This window comes from Delphinapterus leucas, chromosome 9 (assembly GCF_059928025.1).
Source record: "Delphinapterus leucas isolate spDelLeu-1000000601 "Yukka" chromosome 9, BTC_Dleu_Yukka2, whole genome shotgun sequence".
NCBI lineage: Eukaryota > Metazoa > Chordata > Mammalia > Artiodactyla > Monodontidae > Delphinapterus > Delphinapterus leucas.
Window position 1 is genome coordinate 40,066,098 of NC_143137.1, and position 23,513 is coordinate 40,089,610.

Genomic DNA, 23,513 nt, shown 5'->3' on the forward strand with positions numbered 1-23,513 from the left:
CACCAAATCTGTCATGCTGAGTAGTATATCCTAGGCAACTTCGTGCCTCTCCACAGTGCGAGAATGGGATTATAATTTCTAAAAATTATAAAAGGTCTTGCCAACACAGTTATTTCAGCTTAAGATGATTGACTCTTTATGGTCTTCAGCCAATTCTGACTTATTTTTATGTTCAAGGTGCTATAATGAACAGGACTTTTAGATTATTCAGTATTATCTTAAAGAGAAAATAAAAACATCTTCATGTATAAGGAAATGTTTGAGTAGTGATGCAAAGGTAGGGCTGTGAGGTTTTTGGCTGGTAAACTTACTGGGCTAGTTCAGATTTCAGACTGCTTTGAAACAAATCTTTGTGATTGAATGAATCTGTGATAGGGGATTTGCTTCCTGAGAGAATTCTCTCACTGGCGTGTTAAAAGGCTTTGTGATGGGTACATGTGGAGCCCTCTGTAACTTAAAAGTTACTCTGAGCTTTGCAAGCTGCTTTAGCCAAGAGGATCATAAGCAATACAACAAAGGTGAACATATAAATGAAAATGACTGTTAGGTCTTCCCTGGTGGCGCAGTGGTTGAGAGTCCGCCTGCCGATGCAGGGGACACGGGTTCGTGCCCCTGTCTGGAAAGATCCCACTTGCCGCGGAGCGGCTAGGCCCGTGAGCCATGGCTGCTGAGCCTACGTGTCCGAAGAAAAAAAAAGGACTGCTAAATTTAATCAAATCTCTAGGGCTTTAAAAAGAACATCTTGGATCATAAATTACTTTTAGTAAAAGCCTAATACCTAATTTGGCTTGGTGAGAACTTAATTGGAAAGTGCATGTAAAATAATTGAATATGTTTATTGTGAGTCTTTAATATTCCTTTTTATTCTTTAATGAAGAATAATTGTATAGCAACAGAAAACACAGTCAATATCTAAAGTCCTTGATTCCTGCTCAAGCAAGGATCATTCTCCTTAAACAAAAATAATGTAGAGGGCTTCTCTGGTGGCGCAGTGGTTGAGAGTCCGCCTGCCGATGCAGGGGACACAGGTTCTTGCCCCGGTCCGGGAAGATCCCACATGCCGTGGAGCGGCTAGGCCCGTAAGCCATGGCTGCTGAGCCTGCGCATCCGGAGCCTGTGCTCCACAACGGGAGAGGCCACAACAGTGAAAGGCCTGCGCACCACAAAAAAAAAAAAAATAATAATAATAATAATGTAGAGAAATAGTTGCCATTAAAGAATCATCTCCTTGGGGCATATTAAAAATTATTGTAAGCCTCATATGGATACCATGCTCCTATAAAGTGAGCTCTTTTTATTTAGCTTTAAAGCAGTACTATCAAAATTGTTCAGATTACCGAAGAAAATAAAGAGAAGGTGAACTGGCTTATATGCCCACTGAAAGGAAACTGAGTTGAATGACTTAAACTTCCAGCCTTGTTTTTAACTCAGAAGGGCAATTTTTCAAGTCTTTTTCTGTGGTCTTAACAAAAGCCATTAACTACTGAGCAGACTTTTTAAAGAAAATGGCTTATAAACACTAAATTATACCTATCCCAAAGCTCGATAGCTAGATAAATTCATAAATCAGTTAATAATAATGACCATTTTAGAAAGTGTTGATTTCTCTGGATATACAAAGTCCTATGTCAGTAGTAGAGTGGCTTGTATTTGGCAACCATTGTTAGGAAATGAATAGAAAATCTATCTTATCTCCTGAGGTTACTAAAATATAAAAAATATTTTACTCATTGAGCAGACCAAATTGTTTTGTGACGTGATTACATTGTAATTCAATAAAAACCATAATTTAAAAGCTGTTATTTTTGGTTATTTATGTATATATCAAAAGGTGTATTGTGGATTATTCGTATACATTGCAAAAGCTCTTGCTTCCTCCTATATTCTGGAGGGTTCATTAATTCATTCATTCCTTTATTAACAGGTACTTAATGAGCATCTATTGCTAAGAACTATTCTGTATTCTGAGTTTGCAATGGTAAACAAACCAGGAAAAAAAATTCCTTCCCTCTTTAGGCTTACATTCAATTTGAAGAGAGAAGAATAAGCTAGTGGTTACCAGTGGGGGACCAGGGAAGGGGAGGGGAGGGGAAGGTACAAATTACTGGGTGTAGGATAGGTTCAAGGATGTACAACATGGGTAATATAGCCAATATTTTGTAATAACTGTAAATGGAAAGTAACCTTTAAAACTGTATAAAAATTTAGAAACATTTTTAAGTAAAAAAATCTTTTTAATTAAAAAAAATTTTTAAAAGCAATTTGAAGAGAGAAAGTTGATTTTAAAATTTCAAATAAGCATATAATATAATGTCAGAGGGTAAAAATTAACGTGAAGAAAAATAAAACAAAGTATGGAATAGAGTATAATAAGTATATTTTTGAGGGGATGATCAGGGAAGTTCTCTCTGAGGAGATGACATTTTCATCTCTGCAATGAAATGCAAATGAAACAGAGGGAAAAACCATGGGAATATCTGGGGAGAGAACGTTCCAGGCAGGAACAGCAAGTGACCTTGAGAAGAATGGTTGGCAGTGACGATGGAGAGATGGCCAGTAGCTTTAGATTTTATTGTGTGATGAGAAGCCTTTAAAGAATTTTGAGCAGAGAAATAAGGGAACCCTTTAACTCCTTCTTAAGTGACAATAGAGGCAAGAGAGAAAGCTCTGAGAAAAATTCGAAGCAGTTAGGAGGCTCTCGCAAGAGAAGATAGCGCCTTGGACTAGGGTGTGTGCTAGATATTTTCTGTTTGCCTCTCCAGATCCCTTTCTATCCTTCACGGGTGTTTTGTACCCAGAAGGCTGGTTTGATTCAGCCAATAGGAGATACTGGCAGAAACTGGAGAACAGGAGGAGAGTTAGGAGGATACTTATTCTCCAGGCTCACTCCCTGCAGGGTCACAGGAGTTGGTCCATTCCTCTACCATAGCTTCTCCTGAGCAGCCCCTGTCCAAACATCTGTTCTCTCCTGGTTCTGTAACATCTCCCATCAATTGCCCCTTTAAACCTATAATGATAAGGCTTTGTGCTTTGGTAACCCCAAGGTTTTATACTATCCCTTGTTGAGTTTCCTAAACTCTACTCATACCTTTAAACAATCCCTTCAATATATCCTCCTCAAATTAGCTGGTTTTAATGAGCCACATGTTTCTTGCTGGGCCTTGAATGGCAAAGGATGATAATAGTGAAGATGATAAGAAGTAGTTGGATTCAGGATATATTTTGACAAGATCTGGTGAAAGACTGGATGTTTGCATATAGCATAAGATATGGAGAAGGGATACAACTCACTTTTTTTCCCCCTTAATAATATGGAAGTCTTCTAAGTTAAACCATGTACCTCTATTTATTTTCAACTAACTCAAAAGAATTCCAGAACATGGATATACCATAGCTTATTAATTAATCACCCCACTTGAAGTGATTTAGGTCATTTCTGACTTTTTGCTAATACAAATAATGCTGCAGTGTACACTCTTTTTTTTTTTTTTTTTTTTTGTTGTACGCAGGCCTCTCACTGTTGTGGCCTCTCCCGTTGTGGAGCACAGGCTCCAGACGCACAGGCTCAGCGGCCATGGCTCACGGACCCAGCCGCTCCAGGGCATGTGGGATCTTCCCAGACCGGGGCACGAACCCGCGTCCCCTGCATTGGCAGGCGGACTCTCAACCACTGCGCCACCAGGGAAGCCCTGCAGTGTACACTCTTGAACATACGTCTTTGTGCATGTGTGGATTTCTTTTTTCTTTTCTCCTTTTTTTGTTTTTTGGCCTCGCCACTTGGCTTGTAGGATCTTAGTTCCCCTACTAGGGATCGAACCTGGGCCCATGGCAGTGAAAACACCAAGTCTTAACCACTGGACTGCCAGGGAATTCCCAACAGTCCATTTCTGTGGATTTCTTAAAGACCGATATATAGAAATAGAATTACTATACCAAGAAATATACACCTTTAAAACTTATTTTATTATTTCCAAATTGCACTCCAAAAAGCAGTACTAATATCACTTCTAACAATATTGCCTTTCACCCTTACCATTAAGAGATTTTTCTCAAACTTTAAAAAAATCTTACGATAAAAATGTTTGTTACCTTCTTTGCTTTTACTTGAATGCTAGTGATAGTAAGCATATTTTCATGATAGCTGGCCAATGTTTGTTGAGGAATAGGATTAAACATAGCTTCAAAATAGCTTTCCACAAAATACTTAATTACAAAGAGGAAAAAAAACCCTCACAGTGGGGAAATCTGATACCACCTTAATTAAGTGACCAAAGTGAATGTCATCAGTAATGAGACAAGTTAAAATTGTGGACCACCTCATGGCAATGAGATATAATGAGAAAACAGCATCACGTCTGTGATATTACTACCAAAGATAGATAATCTGACTCTAATCATGAAGCAAACCCAAACTGAGGGACAAACTACAAAAAAATCTAGTTTGTGTTAAATTCATGGAAGGCAAGGAAAGACTTAAGAACTGTTCCAGAGTGAAAGAGACTGAAGAAATATGACAATTAAATGGCGTCTGTGGATTAGATGGTAGTCTTGTATCAACATTAATTTTCCAGTTTTGAGGGTTGTGTAATGACTTGTAGGAGACACGGGTCTTGTTTATGGGAAATTCACACTAAAATATTAGGAAGTGATGGGGCATCAGGTCAGCAACTTACCCTGAAATGGTTCAGAAAAAGAAGTTATTTGTGTTCTATGTGTAATTGTTATGAAAGCTTGAGATTATTAAAGCAACAACAACCAAATTTTTCACATTGGTAATCTTCTGAACACTTCACTCTGCTTGGCACGCAATGAACACCACATATTCAACCTTGTGACAGAGAGGATAAATTTTAACTTGCTTTCTCTTTCTTAGTTTTCTTTTTTTTTGGCTGATATAGATTTCAGCAGTCATAAATCATATAGCATAATAGTTGGAGAAATATTTCATCACACTATCTACAAGTCAGAAGAATAAAAGTTTCCCTGAGCTAATCAAAGGCTGTCTGTCATTGAAGGGGAAACCTCAGTAAGGTACTGGCTTGTTCCTCATATACTCCAGCCTTTTAAGGATTTAAGATGTAGAGAAGTCGCCTGAAATCCTGTGTTAAGGTAATTCAAATGTTATGCAAATTTCAGACATTAAAAAATAATAATAATAGGTCACCTAAATCTCAATTCTCTACAAAAACAACTGTGTTCTCTACAAATTATTTGCAAGAATCAACATAATTTGGGTTCAAAAATTGTTTGCAGATACTGTTATTGAAATAAAGCATGAAAATCTCTAAATATGACCTAAGCCAAAATATTTGCTTTCAGAATTATTTTTGCCCTTATAACTAAAGAGTTATATTTTAACAATATCTTCTCAATCTACTTCACACAGGAAGAGTTACTATGAAATATCCCTTTTAAGGAAAAAAAAACCCCTGAGAATCTATTGCAGAGTTTCGAAAACAATATGATTGTTATTATTTCATTTTCTTTTTTTCTCTATCTCACCCCCTTTTTTAAATAAATTAAGCTGAAAACTCAAGTAACAAGCTTTGAAAACAGATACAATTGTTACTTTGGGCTGCCATCTAGTGTTAAAATAAAGAACACATTTGCTATTTCCTTTTGAAAACTTGTATTGATAGTATTTTCAATATGACAGAAGTTACAAGCTAATAGTATAGTTAAAATATTTTTTAAATAAAAGTTAAATATATTTAAGGTATATAACATGCAATTTGATATATTGGGTTGGCCAAAAAGTGCCTTCGTTTTTTAAGTAAAAATAAAGACACATTTTTCATTTTCACCGAGAACTTTATTGAACAATGTATTCACCCTTTTGTTTCTCTACCTTCTGCCATTTTTCAGGCAACTTCATAATTCCATCTTCCCAAAATTTTTTATCTCTTTGAGCAAAGAACTGTTCCAGGTGCCTTTTACAGTCTTCCGGGGAATTGAAATTTTTTTCCATTAAGAGAATTTTGTAAAGACCGAAATAAATGGAAATCCGAAGGTGCAATGTCTGGTGAATATGGTGGATGAATCAGAACTTCCCAGCCAAGCTGTAACAGATCTTGCCTAGTCGTCAAAGAAATATGCAGTCTTGAGTTATCCTGATGGAAGATTATGCATTTTCTGTTGACTAATTCTGGATGCTTTTCATCAAGTGCAGCTTTCAGTTGGTCTAATTGGGAGCAGTACTTGTTGGAATTAATCGTTTGGTTTCCCAGAAGGAGCTCATAATAGAGGACTCCCTTCCAATCCCACCATATACACAACATCACCTTTGCATGAAGACGGGCCTTTGGTGTGGTTGGTGGTGGTTCATTTCGCTTGCCCCACAATCTCTTCCATTCCACGTTGTTGTAGAGTATCTCCTTTTCATCACCCGTCACAATTTGTTTTAAAAATGGAACGTTTTCATTACATTTCAGTAGAGAATTGCATGTGGAAATATGGTCAAGAAGGTTTTGTCCGCTTAACTTATGTGGAACCCAAACATCAAATCAATTCATATAACCAAGCTGGTGCAAATGATTTTCAACGCTTGATTTGGATATTTTGAGTATGTCAGCTATCTCCTGTGTGGTATATTGTTGATTGTTCTCAATTATTGTTTTGATTTAATCGCTATCAACTTTAACTGGTCTACCCGACCACGGAGCATTGTCCAGTGAGAAATCTCCATCCAGCACGGGAATTTCACAAACCACTTTTGACACATTTGATCAGTCACAGCACTTTTTCCGTACACTGCACAAATCTTTTTTTTACGTTTCAGTTGTGTTTTTACCTTTCTTGAAATAATAAAGCATAATATGCTGAAAATGTTGCTTTTTTTCTTCCATCTTCAATATTAAAATGCCTACACAAAAATTCACCAATTTTAGTAAGTCTTTTTTTAAATGCACACAGATATGACAGCTGTCACATATAATCTAGCAAAAATGTTTCAAATGAAGTAAAAGACAACTAAGAGCTACTAGAACCATCTTATGGAAAAAAACAAATGAACCTTATGGCCAACCCAATACATATACATAGTGAAATGATTACTACGGTCAAGTCAGTTAATATATTCTTTCTTTACATAGTTACCATGTTTTGTTTGTGACAAGTGCACCTGAAATTTATACTCAGCATATTTCCTTGGTTCAATACAGTATATTTTTTTTAGTTTAATTTATTTTTGGCTGCGTTGGGTCTTCATTGCTGTGCACAGGTTTTCTCTAGTTGCGGCGAGCGGGGGCTACTCTTTGTTGCAGTGCGCGGGCTTCTTATTGTGGTGGCTTCTTGTTGCGGAGCACAGGCTCTAAGCGCGCAGGCTTCAGTAGTTGTGGCACATGGGCTCAGTAGTTGTGGCTCCGTGGGCTCTAGAACGCAGGCTCAGTAGTTGTGGCGCACGGGCTTAGTTGCTCTGCGGTATGTAGAATCTTCCTGGACCAGGGCTTGAACCCGTGTACCCTGCATTGACAGGCAGATTCTTACCCACTGCACTACCAGGGAAGTCCCCAGTATAGTATAAGTATAGTCATCATGCCTGTACATTGGGTCTTTAAGCTTATTCATACTCACATAACTATAAATGTGTACCCTTTGACCAACATCTCTCCAATTCCCCCACCATCCCAGCCCCTGGTAACTATCCTTCTACTCTCTACAACTATAACTCTGATTTTTTTTTTTTTTTTAGATTCCACATACCATATATGGAATTTTATATATATATATATATATATATATGATACATCTTTATCCATTCATATGTTGGTGGACACTTAGGTTGTTTCATATCTTGGCTATTGTTGAACAATGCTGAAATAAAGATGGGAGCATAGATATCTCTTTGATATCTTGTTTTCAATTTCTTTAGCTTTTTTTTTTTTTTTTTTTTTTTTTTTGCGGTACACGGGCCTCCGGACGCACAGGCTCAGCGGACATGGCTCACAGGCCCAGCTGCTCCGTGGCACGTGGGATCTTCCCGGACCGGGGCACAAACCAACCCGTGTCCCCTGCATCGGCAGGTGGACTCTCAACCACTGCATCGCCAGGGAAGCCCCTCTTTAGCTATTGACATCCAGAAATTGGATTCTGCATAATATGGTAGTTCTATTTTTAATTTGGAAGGAAACTTCATACTGTTTTCCATAGTGGATGTACCACTTTACATTCCCATCGACAGTGCACAAGGTTCTATTTTCTCCACATCCTTAACAACATTTGTTATTATTTTTTTGATGATAGCCATTCTAACGGTGTGGGTTAATATTTCATTGTGGTTTTGGTTGCATTTCCCTGATAATTAATGATGCTGAGAATTTTTTCGTGGACCTGATAGCCATTTTTATGTCTCCTTGGGAAAAATGTCTATTCAGTTCCTCTGCTCATTTTTTAATTGAATCATGGTGAGTTCTGCTATTGACCTGTGTGAGTACTTTGTATATTTTAACCACTTATTAGATATATGATTTGCAAATATTTTCTCCATTCTGTAAGTTTTCATTTTGTTGCTGGTTTCCTTCTCGGTACAGAAGCTTTTATGTTTTGATGAAGTATCACTTGTTTATTTTTGCTTTTGTTGCCTTTGCCTTTGGTGTCAAATCCAAAAAGCTTTGCCAAGACAACTGTCAAGGATCTTGCTCCCTATATTTTCCTCTAGGAGTTTTACAGTTTCAGATCTTGAATCTGTTTTTAATTCATTTTGTGTTGGTTTTTACATATGGTACAAGATAGGGGTCCCAACTCATTCTTTTGCATGTGATTGTCCAGTTTTCCCAGCACCATTTATTGAGGAGACTATTCTTTCCCCATTGTATATTCTTGGCACATAGTCATAAACTAATTTTTATGCATTTGTTTATTTGGGGGCTCTTTATTCTCTTCCATTGATCTATGCGTCTGGTTTTTTTGTTTGTTTGTTTTTGTTTTTTTGCGGTACGTGGGCCTCTCACTGTTGTGGCCTCTCCCGCTGCGGAGCACAGGCTCCGGACGCGCAGGCTCAGCGGCCACGGCTCACGGGCCTAGCCACTCTGCGGCATGTGGGATCCTCCCGGACTGGGGCACGAACCCGCGTCCCCTGCATTGGCAGCCGGACTCTCAACCACTGCGCCACCAGGGAAGCCCTATGTGTCTGTTTTTATGCTGACATTATGCTGTTTTGATTACTATAGCTTTTACAATATGTCTCATATTGAAGGCTCCATCAGGTACATTTTGACATTGGGGCCCAGCTCCTGTCTCTGGAAGTTCCAGTCCACGTGTGTATCCCTTCAGGAAATAGAACTTGCTCATTTTTCTGAGTTTTGTCTTGGTAAATGCCTAGCATTCTCGTTCTATCACAGAAATAGGGCTCAGCCATGCCCAAGACCAAAATCAGGTTCCCTGGCTGATGCCTGGTTTCTGATACCTATCGATGCCCTTTGGCCTCCTGAGATTTATTATCCTGAGCATTATTCAAGTAAATCCACCATTACCATGCCCCTTTACCATAGGGTTTTTGTTACCAACTATTTTCAAAATGTTTTAGTCAGCCCCTATTACAAGGAGAGTTTCCTTGTTCTTATCAGCGCCAATAGGTATGAGAGTCCTTGGTCTATGCCTTATCTTATTAGAAGTTAAGTGAGCAAAATCTACCAAATCTAAGAAATGGCAGTTTTACAAAGGTTCACCTCATTGTCTTCATGCTCAAGAGCTAATGACTGGAGGGGATTGGACTGCTGCTGTCCTTCAGAAGACGTGCCATATTAACCTAGGAATGCAGTTTTAATGGCAGTCCCATTAAGAAGGATTTGGGAAGATTTGGGGATTTTCAGCACTTCTTGAATCATTTCATACAAAGCTCATTTCATTAAAAAAAAAAAATTGCCATTATCTGTGGGTTCAAAATCTGGTAGATATTGACTAATAGCCAACCTGGGAGTTGTGAGGCTCAGGGAAATAAATACCTTTGTCTTATCAAAAAGGAAAAATACATACATATTCTTTTTGTATTTTCCTAAAAGTTGCATTTATTCTTCTACTCACTACAGTAATGAAAGAAATAATTTATAATTGAATCACACTGAGGTTAAGTATTCCCAAAATATAGGACTCGTTTTCCAGTCCATAATGTCATAACTGGCAATTCTCCCTTTTAAAGGTTCTCAATCCTTGCAGACCCAATGCCTTATTTTTTATTGCAAATATTTGGCAACATTTTTACCATTCTAAAATAAAATTCATAGATAATACAACCCTTCCATACATGTAATGTTCTAACTGTAATATAAATGAGTAGTGAAAGAGAAAGTTATTTATAATAAAATATATGTATTTCTGTGTAAATGCTCAGACACGATCACAAAAGGAGACAAAATGAGGCAGTCTGATGTTGGCACCTATATCTAATATCAACCTGAATACTACAACTACAAATATTGTTTACAGGTGTGTTATGTTGTTTGTTAATGTCACAGATGATATTGCCATTGACAATGTGATTTTCCAAAGGAATTCTTGTTAAAGTTCTGAGGAAAACAGAGTAAAATCTTTCCTCAATATCTATGGTAGCTACATTTCTGGAAATTTCAGAAAATTAAAACCATACCAAGAAAATACTATGTGTTTATGAAAACTGAATAAAACCTAACTAACTGCTCTGATTATTATGAGCATATGTTTCAATTCACAAATGTCTGGAAGAACATTCAAAAACACAGCAAGACCTGATAATTTTGAATTGTGTGCAAGGCAGGGTGTCTAGCCTCTGACCCCAGCCATCAAATGCCAGTGGTACTCTCTTATAATAGTGATATCCAAAGTGGCCTGAGAGGCCAGTGTCACCCCCACTCCTGCATGAGATTCACTTGTAAAGCAAATAGAGACAAAAAACTGGCAAATTGAAATGTTTTGTTTATTCTGTAAATATTAATGAATAAGATATTTTATATATTGCATTTCTATATTTGGGATAGTATTTCTTATAGGTCCACAAAAATAGGCCCTTTATTATAATACCTGATAATACAGAGAAAAGCATAATTGCCAGACCTCAACATAATTTAAAGTCTGGAAGAGCAACACAATCTACAAGCTAACAGATATTATGACAGTAAGATATGGATATATAAGAAGAGAAATGATGTAATTTTCATAAATAATTTTTTAATTTTTAAAATATTTTACTATAATTATTTTCTTACACATTTTATGGGTGTAACAAATTTTCTCACAACTTTTTTGGGTCTTAGAAATTTTCTTACAAATATTATGGGTCAAATGAGAAGGAAAAAACTAAGAAAAGGTGGGAAAAGAAGACAAATAAGAAATTTTAAAACTATATCTATAACTTAGAAAGAAAGATGAATAAGTGAAAGTTTAAAGCAGGAAAAGATTTGGATAAGTCATGTATGTATGTTGTTGCTTTTTCTTCCTCAAAATTAATTTCTATGACTCAGCAATTTTAGTGGTCATAAAACCTCCAGGGGTATTTCTTATTCATCTGATAAATTTGTGGATTCATAGAGTATAACAAATAAAGAAAAATCTTTAAATCCTGAACATTTATCTTGCTGGGGAAAGAAAAAAGTTACCTTAATTCATTCCGTTCTTCTCTTCCTACCATGAATTGCTTCAGGTTCTGAAGGCTCAAATATGAAACTGGATCAGTTCTTTGGAAAGTTTCAAGATTGTGAAACTTTGAGGGAAATAGTAGAAATATGGGCACAAGGCAAAAAAATCCATAAGCCTGTGTTTCAATTTAGCAGCCCAATCTCATAGCCTAAATTAATGGTTTTCCTATATATTTCTCAAGAGTTCTTTTTTTTTTACAATATTGTTTTTAATTAATTGAAGACACAACTTTAAGGGTGAGAGGGAACTCTAAGATTTCAGTATAACTTTGTCTGCAAGGGAAATCTAAATTGTGGCCCAGGATAGCTAGAAATCCTCCAAAAAACAGAAAGGGGGAAAATTAAATCACTTCCCTTGGGAACTCATTTTAATGCCTAGCAGCATATTGGTCAGGAATATTGTCTAAGTTACAGTTTCACCATTATTTAGATATACTCAGTAAGCTTTTAAATGATTTTTGGAGATATTGAGGGAGTTGATCCCATGTCCTTAAACCAGACCTTTCAAAGGACAAATCTAGAAAATTATTATAGCAGAAGGCCACAAAGAGATCTGTTTCTCTTGATGTCTAGATAAGTGACTTCCCACCAAAGTTATGGTAATCTAAAAAAGTTTTTTACTACTCTCTCCCCTTATCTGTTTTTTGTGAGGGTGTGAGTTGAATAGTCATCTCATCTGGTTAGCCAAATAGAGTTTGTGTCTTTGAAATGACCATGATCAGGATTAATTTACCCAAGGTTAAGTGGAATGAAAAGAACTAGAGGGCTGAGTCCAGTCCAAAGCCTAAGAAAAGACCATGTTTCAAACTGAGGAAACTAAAATAAGCTAGTAAAACTCAGAAACCATTAGACCATGGTACCTGGATGGGCCAAGTAGATATTTTATATTGGAAAATAATGCAGTATTGCAACACCAGGTAAATTGAACATCACTAGTCTTTGTATATGTATCATTCAGAGATGGTAGGAATTAAATAAGGGCTGAAATGAAGGCTCTGACATTTTATAATCCTTTTATTTGGCTGTATTAAGGCATGGTTTTAATCAAGTAATGAAATAACCATTCCTGTTTTCACTCTCAATATTAAGGAAGTAATTCTGAATACTATACTTTGTGGTTAACGGCACAAAAGGCAATTCCATAGGTCAATTATCTTTTGCCTAAACCAATGGCTTCCCCCAAGAACAAAGAGCAGCAAATCAAAGCAGCTAATCGCTGTTACACTCAAGAAGATTTCATTATAAAATGCAACATTGTCATTACAGTCACTTGAATGTGCCACAGTGTACAAGTAATATATCCTAAAGAACTGGTAGGGAAGGAAGCAAATAAGAATGACCCCTATAAAAAGCAGGTTTTTCAACTGGGCCCAGAACTCCTGATGGGATAGTAAGGAGTGGTGTAGCTTCCGCGCCATCAACACAATGATGATGCTCTGGAGGACCAAGAGAATCACTGCAATAACTATGACAATAATGACTATCAAATAGTTGATGACTTGCACATATGCATAAGCAAGTTCTTTGTGGAATTTAAAACAGTGGTATTTGTCATAACCCTCATGAATTCCATACTGAGAAACAACCAGGGGCACCACAATGATAATCACAAGTAGCCACAGGGCAGTACTGGCAGCCACAGCATGCAGTTTTCTGTAGAATTCCACTTTGTCCTTGTGCTTGAAGAAGATGAGGTACCTGATGGCTAGGATCACAACGTAGAACAGGAATGTGAGGTACATGTGGATGTGCAGCATGGCGCTCACGAATTTGCAGAAGGGCAACCCAAATGTCCAAGTGTGCTTGATGAGGTAGGTCAGGCGAAAAGGCACTGTCAGGAGAAAAACACTGTGGACCACCACCAGGTTAATGACTGCTGTGGTGGTCACAGACCGGGTGTTCATTTTCACCAGCAGGAACAAAATGGAGATGATGCCCACCAGCCCTCCAAAGAGCACTATGAAGTAGAGCCTGGTTAAATGGGGTGACCTTATAGGGTTATTGCAGGAGGAACTATTGTGGTCAGCCATACTTCAGGAGTCACCTGGAAGAGATAAAGCACCAGTGTAACTAACTTCCAGAATTTTGTTCATATTTTGTTCACATTGCACTGGCAATGTGACTTTGTCATGTATCTGTTTACATGACATAAGCTTTATGTGCCTTAAGAATGAAGATTATTGTCATATGCATTTCTGCGTACTCTACACTGAAAACACAGTTAAGTCATTGATTCTTGACCTTTAATGGTTAAAGACCTCATCAAGAGGTCTGTATATCTACACAGTAAAAACTATTTGCATAAAACTGATTGCAGACCATTTGAAGCTGATACATGGACACTATTACTGTAGCAACCACTGGGGGAAAACAAATCTTAAGATGGACAGAAAGATGAGTGGGTGCATTAAATATGTGGAATATTTTTTTCTTTTGTGTATCATTATAATTCTCTAATTCCTTCCAGCTCATCAGCAAATGATCCAAGAATATTTATACTTAATTCCTTTAGGATACCGATGAGTTTGGCTAAAAAACTGGCTAAATCAAGGCAGCAGCAAGCAATAGGAGGGTATATCTGAATTTCTCATCACAGTTATATTATCATCTAAAACTGAGACCTTGGCTAAGTTTTTATCATGGGCCCCACTAACAATATAGCATGTCTCCTAATTCTCCCATTCCTCCACCTTTAAATTCATAAAAGAACCACTATCATTTTTCCTCTGGACTCCTGAAAGATCCTTTCCCTATATAGTCTTGGTCCCTTCTAATTATTATCCACATTCTAATTTATTATTTACTAGTTAATAAATAAAGTAAATAATAAAGACATATTAATCTAAATACTTATTAATCTTTACTTTAATCAGGTCACCTCACTTTCTTATTTAAATTCCTTCAATGGCCTCCCATTTCTTCTAAGGTAAAAATCAAAATTCTTGCATGTTTAGAATGTTCTGAGTTGTGGCAAAATCTGATCCCTTGAGACCAGATTCAAGAAATAATCTAGAGATGAAATTGACAGGATTTGACATGAGTTGTATATTGGGAAATGAAGGGAGAGGAAGTGTCTTAGTCACTCTCAGATTTCTTACTTGAACAACGGGGTGATAAGAGGTCTATTTACTGATACCAGGGAAACTGAGGCTCAGATTTAAGGAAGAGCAGTAGTTGAATTATGCACTTCATAATTATGCACTTTGTAACATGTTTGCAATTATTCTTATTCATTTTTTTAATATCTCTTCATACAATCAAACTTACCTAGCAATAAAAATGAACCAACTACTGATAAAATACTGATGAATCGAAAAAGCATTATACTAAATCATGTATTCTCAATAGGGTAATATTGCCCCCAAGGGGGCAAACGTTTGTTCTGGAGGTGTGAAAAATCTTACTTTTACTGTATAAAATACAGATATACATATAGTACATAAACAGACAAACAGTATATCTGTGGCATTAAAATTTCATAAGAGGGAGAGAGATAATTAGGGAAATAGGTCTAAAAAGGCTCTTTAGAAGGGCAATAATAAAGTTGAGAACACCATACTAAATAAAAGATGCCAGCCACAAAAGACTACATGCCGAATGATTTCTTTTTCTAAACAATCACAACTAATGTGACAGATCAGTGTAGCTCAGGGCCCAGGTTGCAGGGGAAGGGATTAACTTCAAAGGGGCATGGGGTAACTTATGGGATGATGGGATGTTTTATATTGTATTGGTTACAATTGTAGTTATTTGTCAAAGCTCATTGAATTGTACACTTAAAATTGGTGAATTTTCTTGCATAGAACTTATACCTCAATAAGACTAATTAAAAAATAATAATAACCTGGCCCCAGAGAGCCTCTGCTTTCCTGGGTATGGAATAGAATTTCCTTGCAGCCGACCTTAAAACTTGCCTCATGTTATACTGGTTCTGTGTGATGTGTAATCTCTGTACTTGCCTTTTATTTTTCTCTGTAGAAAAGTAGTTCCATCAGGTAAATGTGAAATTATACTGTGTTCGGATCTGAATCAAGGATGAACGTGCCACCATAAGTTCTGCTCATCATTTTTTCAGCTATTTACCTAGAAGGACCAGCTTCTAAAAGAAGAAAATATGATCAGTTGCATATCATCTATCTCAAGTCCTCCTTCCTTATCACCAACTGCCATGGTCTCTCTCTTTCAGATATAAGAAGCTCATGTTAAATCTCTTCTATGTACCAGGTACTACATGAGATGCTTGCCTGAACATAGTCTCATTTGACCCTCAAAGCAGTCCTGTGTATTGTATATGTATCACTATACTGATTTTCAAATGAAGAAACTGAGCCCCAGTCTGGATATCATTTGCCAAGTTTTCCAAAGTCTCTCTCTCTCTCACACACACACACACACACGCACACATGCACGCACACACACTCATTACTGTAAGTCATGGAGAAGCACGTGTGCACGTGTGCATCTCCTAAGCCCAAGCTTCTAAATCTTAACATAAGAAGGGGGGAGGCCATGAAGAAATTTGGTTCTACTCACATAGCTGTATGCTAGTATATCTTAAAAGCTGCTTTTCCTTTTTTTTTTTTTTTGGCCGTGCCATGTGGCATGTGGGATCCCAGTTTCCCCAACCAGGGATCAAACCTGCGCCCCCTGCACTGGAATCACTGGACCACCAGGGAAGTCCCTGTTCTTCCTTCCTTTTGGATTTCTTATTTTCTTATTCCCTTTACTTAGTTTACAGCAGATCCCATAAGTTAGCTCATTCAACATCCATTCTAACCTTTTCTGGTCTGCCAGAAAATTTCTGTACAGATTTTTTGCAGTTATAGTGGTTGTATGTGAACTAGTTTCTGCCAGTTTGTTGCACTACTGCAAAACTTGGAGGCAAAGTGAAGGATATCAATGTGTAGAGAGTTTAGATCATTTGGCAAGACAGTAATGGAAATGTCTGGTTGCTCTGGGACAGCAATGGCACAGGTCTCCAGAACTATACATCATGGATTTCAGGAAGCAATAGTTAGTGATGTTTCTGCTATTAATCCCATGGTAGTATTGAATATTTTTCTCTACATGGAGCATGTCTTTGTAGCAGCCAAGCCTGGTTCCCAGACATTCCATTATATTCTGTAAACTGTTACCTTCTAATAAACACCTTCTGCTTAAACCAGCTAAAGTGGGTTCTGTTGTCTGCAATTAACAACCCTGATATACCCGGTTAATTCCTATGATCTTTTAAGAATCAACTGAGGCATCATTTCTCCCAGGAAGCCTTTCCTAATATGCATTCTCAATTCAGATTGGATGTCATTCCTCTTTTGTCCCATGGAATACACCAACCATGCTTACCTCTATTATGGCACTTATCACACAGACCATAATTCAGTTCTGCCTTCCAAACAAGACTGAGCAAGGAAGAATCCAGTTTTCCTTTGTATTCATAGAATCTAATGAAGTTATTTAAATTAATGTAAATATTATCATTGAAAACTAACATACCTATAGTAGAGTGCCCTAATATGAGTATACAGTTCAATGAATTTTAACATAATAAACATACCCTCACTGAAGGTAATCACTATCCTGACAACTAAAACCACATAGTAGGTTTGTCTACTTTGAATTTTATATAAACTCAGTGTCGTTTTTTTGTGTGTATCTAGTTTAATTCACTCAACAATATGCTTTAAGATTCATTCATGTGTATGGTTTTATCTTATTTAGTATATTGTGTCATTGTATGACTATTTCACAATTTATCCAATCTATTGTTGATGGACAGTAGTGTTATTTCCACTTATAGGGCTATTATAAATAACACTATAAACCATAAGCAAAACAAAAAGACAACCCACAGAATGGGAGAAAATATTTGTAAACAGTGTGACCCACAAGGGATTAATCTCCAAAATATACAAACAGCTCATGCAGCTCAATATCAAAAAGACAAACAACCCAATCAAAAAATGGGCAGAAGATCTAAATAGACATTTCTCCAAAGAAGACATACAGTTGGCCAAAAAGCACATGAAAAGATGCTCAGCATCACTAATTATTAGAGAAATGCAAATCAAAGCTACAATGAACTATCACCTCACACCAGTCAGAATGTCCATCATGAAAAAGTCTACAATCATACTAAATACTGGAGAGGGTGTGGAGAAAAGGGAACCCTCCTACACTGTTGGTGGGAATGTAAATTGGTACAGCCACTATGGAGAACAATATGGAGGTTCTTTAAAAAACTAAAAATAGGGGCTTCCCTGGTGGTCAGTGGTTGAGAATCTGCCTGCTAATGCAGTGGACACGGGTTCGAGCCCTGGTCTGGGAAGATCCCACATGCCACGGAGCAACTAAGCCCGTGCACCACAGCTACTGAGCCTGTGCGTCTGGAGCCTGTGCTCTGCAACAAGAGAGGCCGCGATAGTGAGAGGCCCGCACACCGCGATGAAGAGTGGCCCCCACTCGCCACAACTAGAGAAAGCCCTCGCACAGAAACGAAGACCCAATACAGCCAAAAATAAATAAATAAATAAATTTATTTTTAAAAACCCTAAAAATAGAACTACCATATGACCCAGCAATCCCACTCCTGGGCATAGATCCAGAGAAAACCATACTTCAAAAAGACATATGCACCCCAATGTTCATTGCAGCACTATTTACAATAGCCAAGACATGGAAGTAACCTAAATGTTCATCGACAGATGAATGGATAAAGAAGATGTGGTATATATATACAATGGAATATTATCAGCCATAAAAAAGAGTGAATTAATGCCATTTGCAGCAACATGGATGGACCTAGAGATTATCATACTAAGTGAAGTAAGTCAGACAGAGAAAGACAAATGTCATATGATTTCACTTATATGCGAAATCTAAAAAACGAACTTATTTACAAAACAGAAACAGACTCACAGACTTAGAAAACAAACTTATGGTTACCAAAGGGGAAAGGATAAATTAGAAGTTTGGGATTAACATATACACACTACTATATAAAAAATAGATAATCAACAAAGACCTACTCTGTAGCACAGGGATTTCTACTCAATACTCTGTAATAACCTATATGGGAAAAGAATCTGAAAAAAGAGCAACTATATGTATATGTATAACTAAATCACTTTGCTGTGCACCCAAAACTAACACACCATTGTAAATCAACTATACTCCAATATAAAATAAAAATGAAAAAAAATAATGCTACTCTGAACATCCTTTTTTTTAAAATTAATTTATTTATTTATCTTTGGCTGCATTGGGTCTTCGTTGCTGTGCTCGGGCTTTCTCTAGTTGCGGCAAGTGGAGGCTACTCTTTGATGTGGTGTGCAGGCTTCTCACTGTGGTGGCTTCTCTTGTTGCAGATCATGGGCTCTAGGTGCCTGGGCTTCAGTAGTTGCAGCACGTGGGCTCAGTAGTTGTAGCTCTCAGGCTTTAGAGCACAGCCTCAGTAGTTGTGGCACACGGGCTTAGTTGCTCCTCGGCATGTGGGATCTTCCCGGCCCAGGGATTGAACCCATGTCCCCTGCACTGGCAGGCGGATTCTTAACCACTGCGCCACCAGAGAAGCCCTGAACATTCTTATAAATATCTTTTGTGAAAATAAGCATTTCTGTTGGGAATTTACATAAATGTGAAATTGATGGATTGTTTGGTATGTATATGTTCAGTTTCAGTGAAAACTGCAGTTTCTGAAATAAATTCCCACTAACAGTAGATGAGAGTTTCAGTTGTTCCACAACCTCGAGAACATTCAGAATTTTCTGTCCTTTTTGTTTTTGCCATTGTAGTTGATATAGTTGTATTGCATTGTGGTTTTAATCTGCATTTACCTAATGAATAGTAAATATGAGCACATTCATAGGTATCTGTTGGACACTTGCATATCCTGTTTTGTGAAGTGCCTTTTGAAAGTCTTTCACATTTCTATTTGGTTGTCTGCCTTTTTCTTATTGGTCAGTAGTAGTTCTTTATGTAGCCTAGATATTACTCCTTTGTTTTAGATATGTATTGTAAATATCTTTTTCCACTTTCCTTTCATTCCTTAATTGGTATCTTTTGATGAACAGAGCATCTAATTTTTGGTATTACCAATTTGTCAAATTTTCCTTCAGTCAGCACTTCCATGTTCTTTTAAGGAATCTGCCTACTCAAAAGTATTAAAGATAGTATACTGTGTTTTCTTCTATTTAACTTTCTTTTTTTAATTTTTAGATATACCATTCATCTAGAATTGATTTTTTTAAATATAAAGTAAGGTAGGAGACCATGATTATTTTTTCCCATATAGATAACCAATTGACATGGAATTGGAAATACCATCCTCACCCACACTAAACTGTGTCATAAATCAGGTGACCACATATGAGTCAATTTAGCCCATTTTTAGGTCTCCAGTATGTTCCACTGGTTTATTGATCTATACATGTGTGAATACCACACTGTCTAAATCACTATTGCAGTATAGTAAGTTTTCATAGCAGGTAGTGCAATTTTTTTAGCTTTCTTTTCCTTAAGATCACCTGAGCTATACTTGACCTTCTGCATTTCCATATATGTTCTGGAATCTGCTTTTAAAAAGTCTAGTGTTTTTAATGGATTTTCATTAAAATTGTAGATACCGATAACTTCAGACAGATAGTAATAGCTTTTCAATATGTCTTCTAATCACTGAACATAATATATCCCTCCATGTTCTTTTTTTTCTAATTTTTTAATTATATTTTTTTGAATTTTTTTTTTCATTCAGCAGGTTCTTATTAGTTATCCATTTTATACATATTAGTGTATATATGTCAACCCCAATCTCCCAGTTCATCCCACCACCACCCCACTGCCATTTCCCCCCCTTGGTGTCCATACACTTGTTCTCTACATCTGTGTCTCAGTTTCTGCCCTGCAAACCGGTTCATCTGTACCATTTTTCTAGGTTCCACATATATGCATTAATACACGATATTTGTTTTTCTCTTTCTGACTTACTTCACTCTGTATGACAGTCTCTAGATCCATCCACATCTCTGCAAATGACCCAATTTCATTCTTTTTTATGGCTGAGTAATATTCCATTGTATATATGTACCACATCTTCTTTATCCATTCGTCTGTCAATGGGCATTTAGGTTGCTTCCATGACCTGGCTATTGTAAATAGTGGCTGTATCAGTTTACATTCCCACCAACAGTGCAAGAGGGTTCCCTTTTCTCCACACCCTCTCTAGCATTTGTTGTTTGTAGATTTTCTGATGATGCCCATTCTAACTGGTATGAGGTGATAACTCATTGTAGTTTTGATTTGCATTTCTCTAATAATTAGGAATGTTGAGCAGCTTTTCATGTGCTTCTTGGCCATCTGTATGTCTTCTTTGGAGAAATGTCTATTTAGGTCATCTGCCCGTTTTGGATTGGGTTGTTTGTTTTTTTTAATATTGAGCTGCATGAGCTGTTTATATATTTTGGAGACTAATCCTTTGTCCATTGATTTGTTTGCAAATATTTTCTCCCATTCTGAGGGTTGTCCTTTCGTCTTGTTTATGGTTTCCTTTGCTATGCAAAAGCTTTTAAGTTTCATTAGGTCCCATTTGTTTATTTTTGTTTTTATTTCCATTACTCTAGAAGGTGGATCAAAAAAGATCTTGCTGTGATTTATGTCACAGAGTGTTCTTCCTATGTTTTCCACTAAGAGTTTTATGGTGTCCAGTCTTACATTTAGGTCTCGAATCCATTTTGAGTTTATTTTTGTGTATGGTGTTAGGGAATGTTGTAATTTCATTTTTTTACATGTAGCTGTCCAGTTTTCCCAGCACCACTTATTGAAGAGACTGTCTTTTCTCCATTGTATATCCTTGCCTCCTTTGTCATAGATTAGTTGACCATAGGTGCGTGGGTTTATCTCTGGGCTTTATATCCTGTTCCAATGATCTATATTTCTGATGGTCTCCTTTCCTCTGCAGAAGCTTTTTAGTGTAATATAATCACACTTGTCTGTTTTTGCTTTTGTTGCCTATGCTTTTGATGTCACATCCAAGAATTCATTTCCAAGGCCAATGTCAAGAGGTTTTTCCCCTATGTTTTCTTCTAGGAGTTTTGTGGTTTAAGCTTTACAATTAAGTCTTTAATCCATTTTGAGTTAACTTTTGTGTGTAGTATAAGATGAGACTCCAATTTCATTCTTTTCCCTCCAGTTTTCTGAAGACCATTTATTAAAGAGGCTACCCTTTCCTCATGTGTATCCTTGTCAAAGATCAGTTGACATATATGCATGAGTTTATTTCTAGGTTCTCTATTCTGTTTCATTGGTCTATGTGTCTGTTTATATGCCAATGCCATACAATTTGTATTACTTTGTAATGTATTTTGTATTACAGCTTTTTATGGTAGCTTTGTGATATGTTTTGAAATCAGAAAATGTGATGGCTCCAGCTTTGTTCTTCTTGCTCAAAATTGCTTGGGTACTCAAGAGTCTTTTGTTGTTCCACATGAGTTTTAGGATTTTTTTCTCTTTCTGTAAAAAATGTCATTGAGATTTTGACAGGGATTATATTAAATCTGCAGATCACTTATGCCAGTATGGATTACTATGAGTAGTAATTATAACAATATTAATTCTTTCAATCCATGAATGCAGAGTATTTCCACTTATTTCTGTGTCTTAATTTCTTTCATCAGTGTTTTATAGTTTTCAGTGTACAAGTCTTTTACCTCCTTGGTTAAGTTTATTCCTGAGTGTTTTATTCTATTTTATTCTCCTATTGTTAATGGGTTTGTTTCCTTAACTTCTGTTTCAGATAGTTTATTGTTAGCTTTTAGAAATGCAACTGATTTTTGTATGTTGATTTTGTATAGTGCAACTTTAATGAATTCATTGATTAGTTCTAACAGGTTTTTTTGTAGAGTCTTTAAGGTTTTCTACATATTAGATAACATTATCTGCAAATAGACGTAATTTTACTTCTTTCTTTCCAATTTGGATGCTTTTTATTTCTTTTTCTTGCTCTTTTTACTTCTTTTTAATTGCTGTTTTAATTTCTTTTTAATTTCAGTACCGTGGTGAATAGAAACAGCAAGAATGGGCATCCTTGCCTTGTTCCAGATCTTAGAGGAAAAGATTTCAGTATTTCACCATTGATCCTGATGTTAACTATGGATTTTTCACATATGGCATTTATTGTGTTGAGGTAAGTTCCCTCTACACATAATTTTTTGAGAGCTTTTATCATGAAACGGTGTTGAATTTTATCAAATGCCTTTTCTGCATCTATTTACATGATTGTGTGACTTCTATCATTCATTCTGTTAATGAGGTGTATCACATTGATTGGTTTATGTATATTGAACCATTCTTGCATACAGGGATAAATTTCACTTGGTCATGATGTTTGATTTTCTTTAATGTGCCATTGAATTTGGTTTATTAATATTTTGTCAAGGATTTTTGCATACATGTTCATCAGTGTTATTGTGCAGACTCCCAGATGGTCTGCCTTAAATCCCAGCTGCTGCATTCTGCCTTATCTTTTGGCTAAGCTGTGCTGTGCACTCTCTCAGCCTGCCTGCAGGGGGCACACTCTCACTCACATCACTCCCAAGGAAACCATCTCCACTGTGGCCCAGGTAACACAATGAGAAAAGAGAGGTTAAAAGGGTCTTTCTTCCTAGAGGGTGTTCCTTTTTTAAAAACTCTCTTCCTCTTTGCCTCCTTCTACATGGCACTTTCTCTTTTTTGTTCTCTTGAAGACTGCTCCATTCCACACAATTGTCCTCCTCCACCAAGATGGCTCATCAGCTCTTGAAAGCCAAACAGAACTAGAATGGAGCCTAGAGGAAGAAGACAATGAAGCAGTAAAGGCTTTCGAGAGTCATAGGTAGTAAAGGAGATCAGATAGGGATTTGGGCCCAATTTCTTCCC

The 23,513-nt window shown here is 36.8% G+C and overlaps 2 protein-coding genes across 10 annotated transcripts in view; one reads left to right on the forward strand and one right to left on the reverse strand.

Annotated features, from left to right (window-relative positions):
* Positions 1 to 23,513, forward strand: part of THAP5 (THAP domain containing 5) — a 196,289-nt gene that overhangs the window by 26,579 nt on the left and 146,197 nt on the right. For all 7 annotated transcript variants that reach the window (XR_016394207.1, XR_016394208.1, XM_089917014.1 and 4 more), the window contains exon 2: positions 22,648 to 22,782. Coding sequence is in view for 5 of the 7 variants with exons in the window: in XM_089917014.1 (XP_089773140.1) it covers positions 22,648 to 22,782 (135 nt within the window). In the remaining 2 variants the exon portion in view is untranslated. The remainder of the gene's footprint in view (positions 1 to 22,647; positions 22,783 to 23,513) is intronic.
* The window catches only part of LOC111179490 (putative G protein-coupled receptor 141), a 161,329-nt gene continuing 148,683 nt past the window's right edge, over positions 10,868 to 23,513 (reverse strand). For 2 of the 3 annotated variants that reach the window (XM_022583145.3, XM_089917016.1), the window contains 2 exons: positions 15,566 to 15,705; positions 10,868 to 13,650 (listed from right to left, as the gene is read on the reverse strand). In XM_022583145.3, the coding sequence (XP_022438853.1) occupies positions 12,725 to 13,636 (912 nt within the window). In that variant the 5' untranslated portion in view covers positions 13,637 to 13,650; positions 15,566 to 15,705 and the 3' untranslated portion in view covers positions 10,868 to 12,724. Of the gene's footprint in view, positions 13,651 to 15,565; positions 16,343 to 23,513 lie in introns of those variants that run through there. The other variant, XM_089917017.1, reaches the window with a different exon arrangement.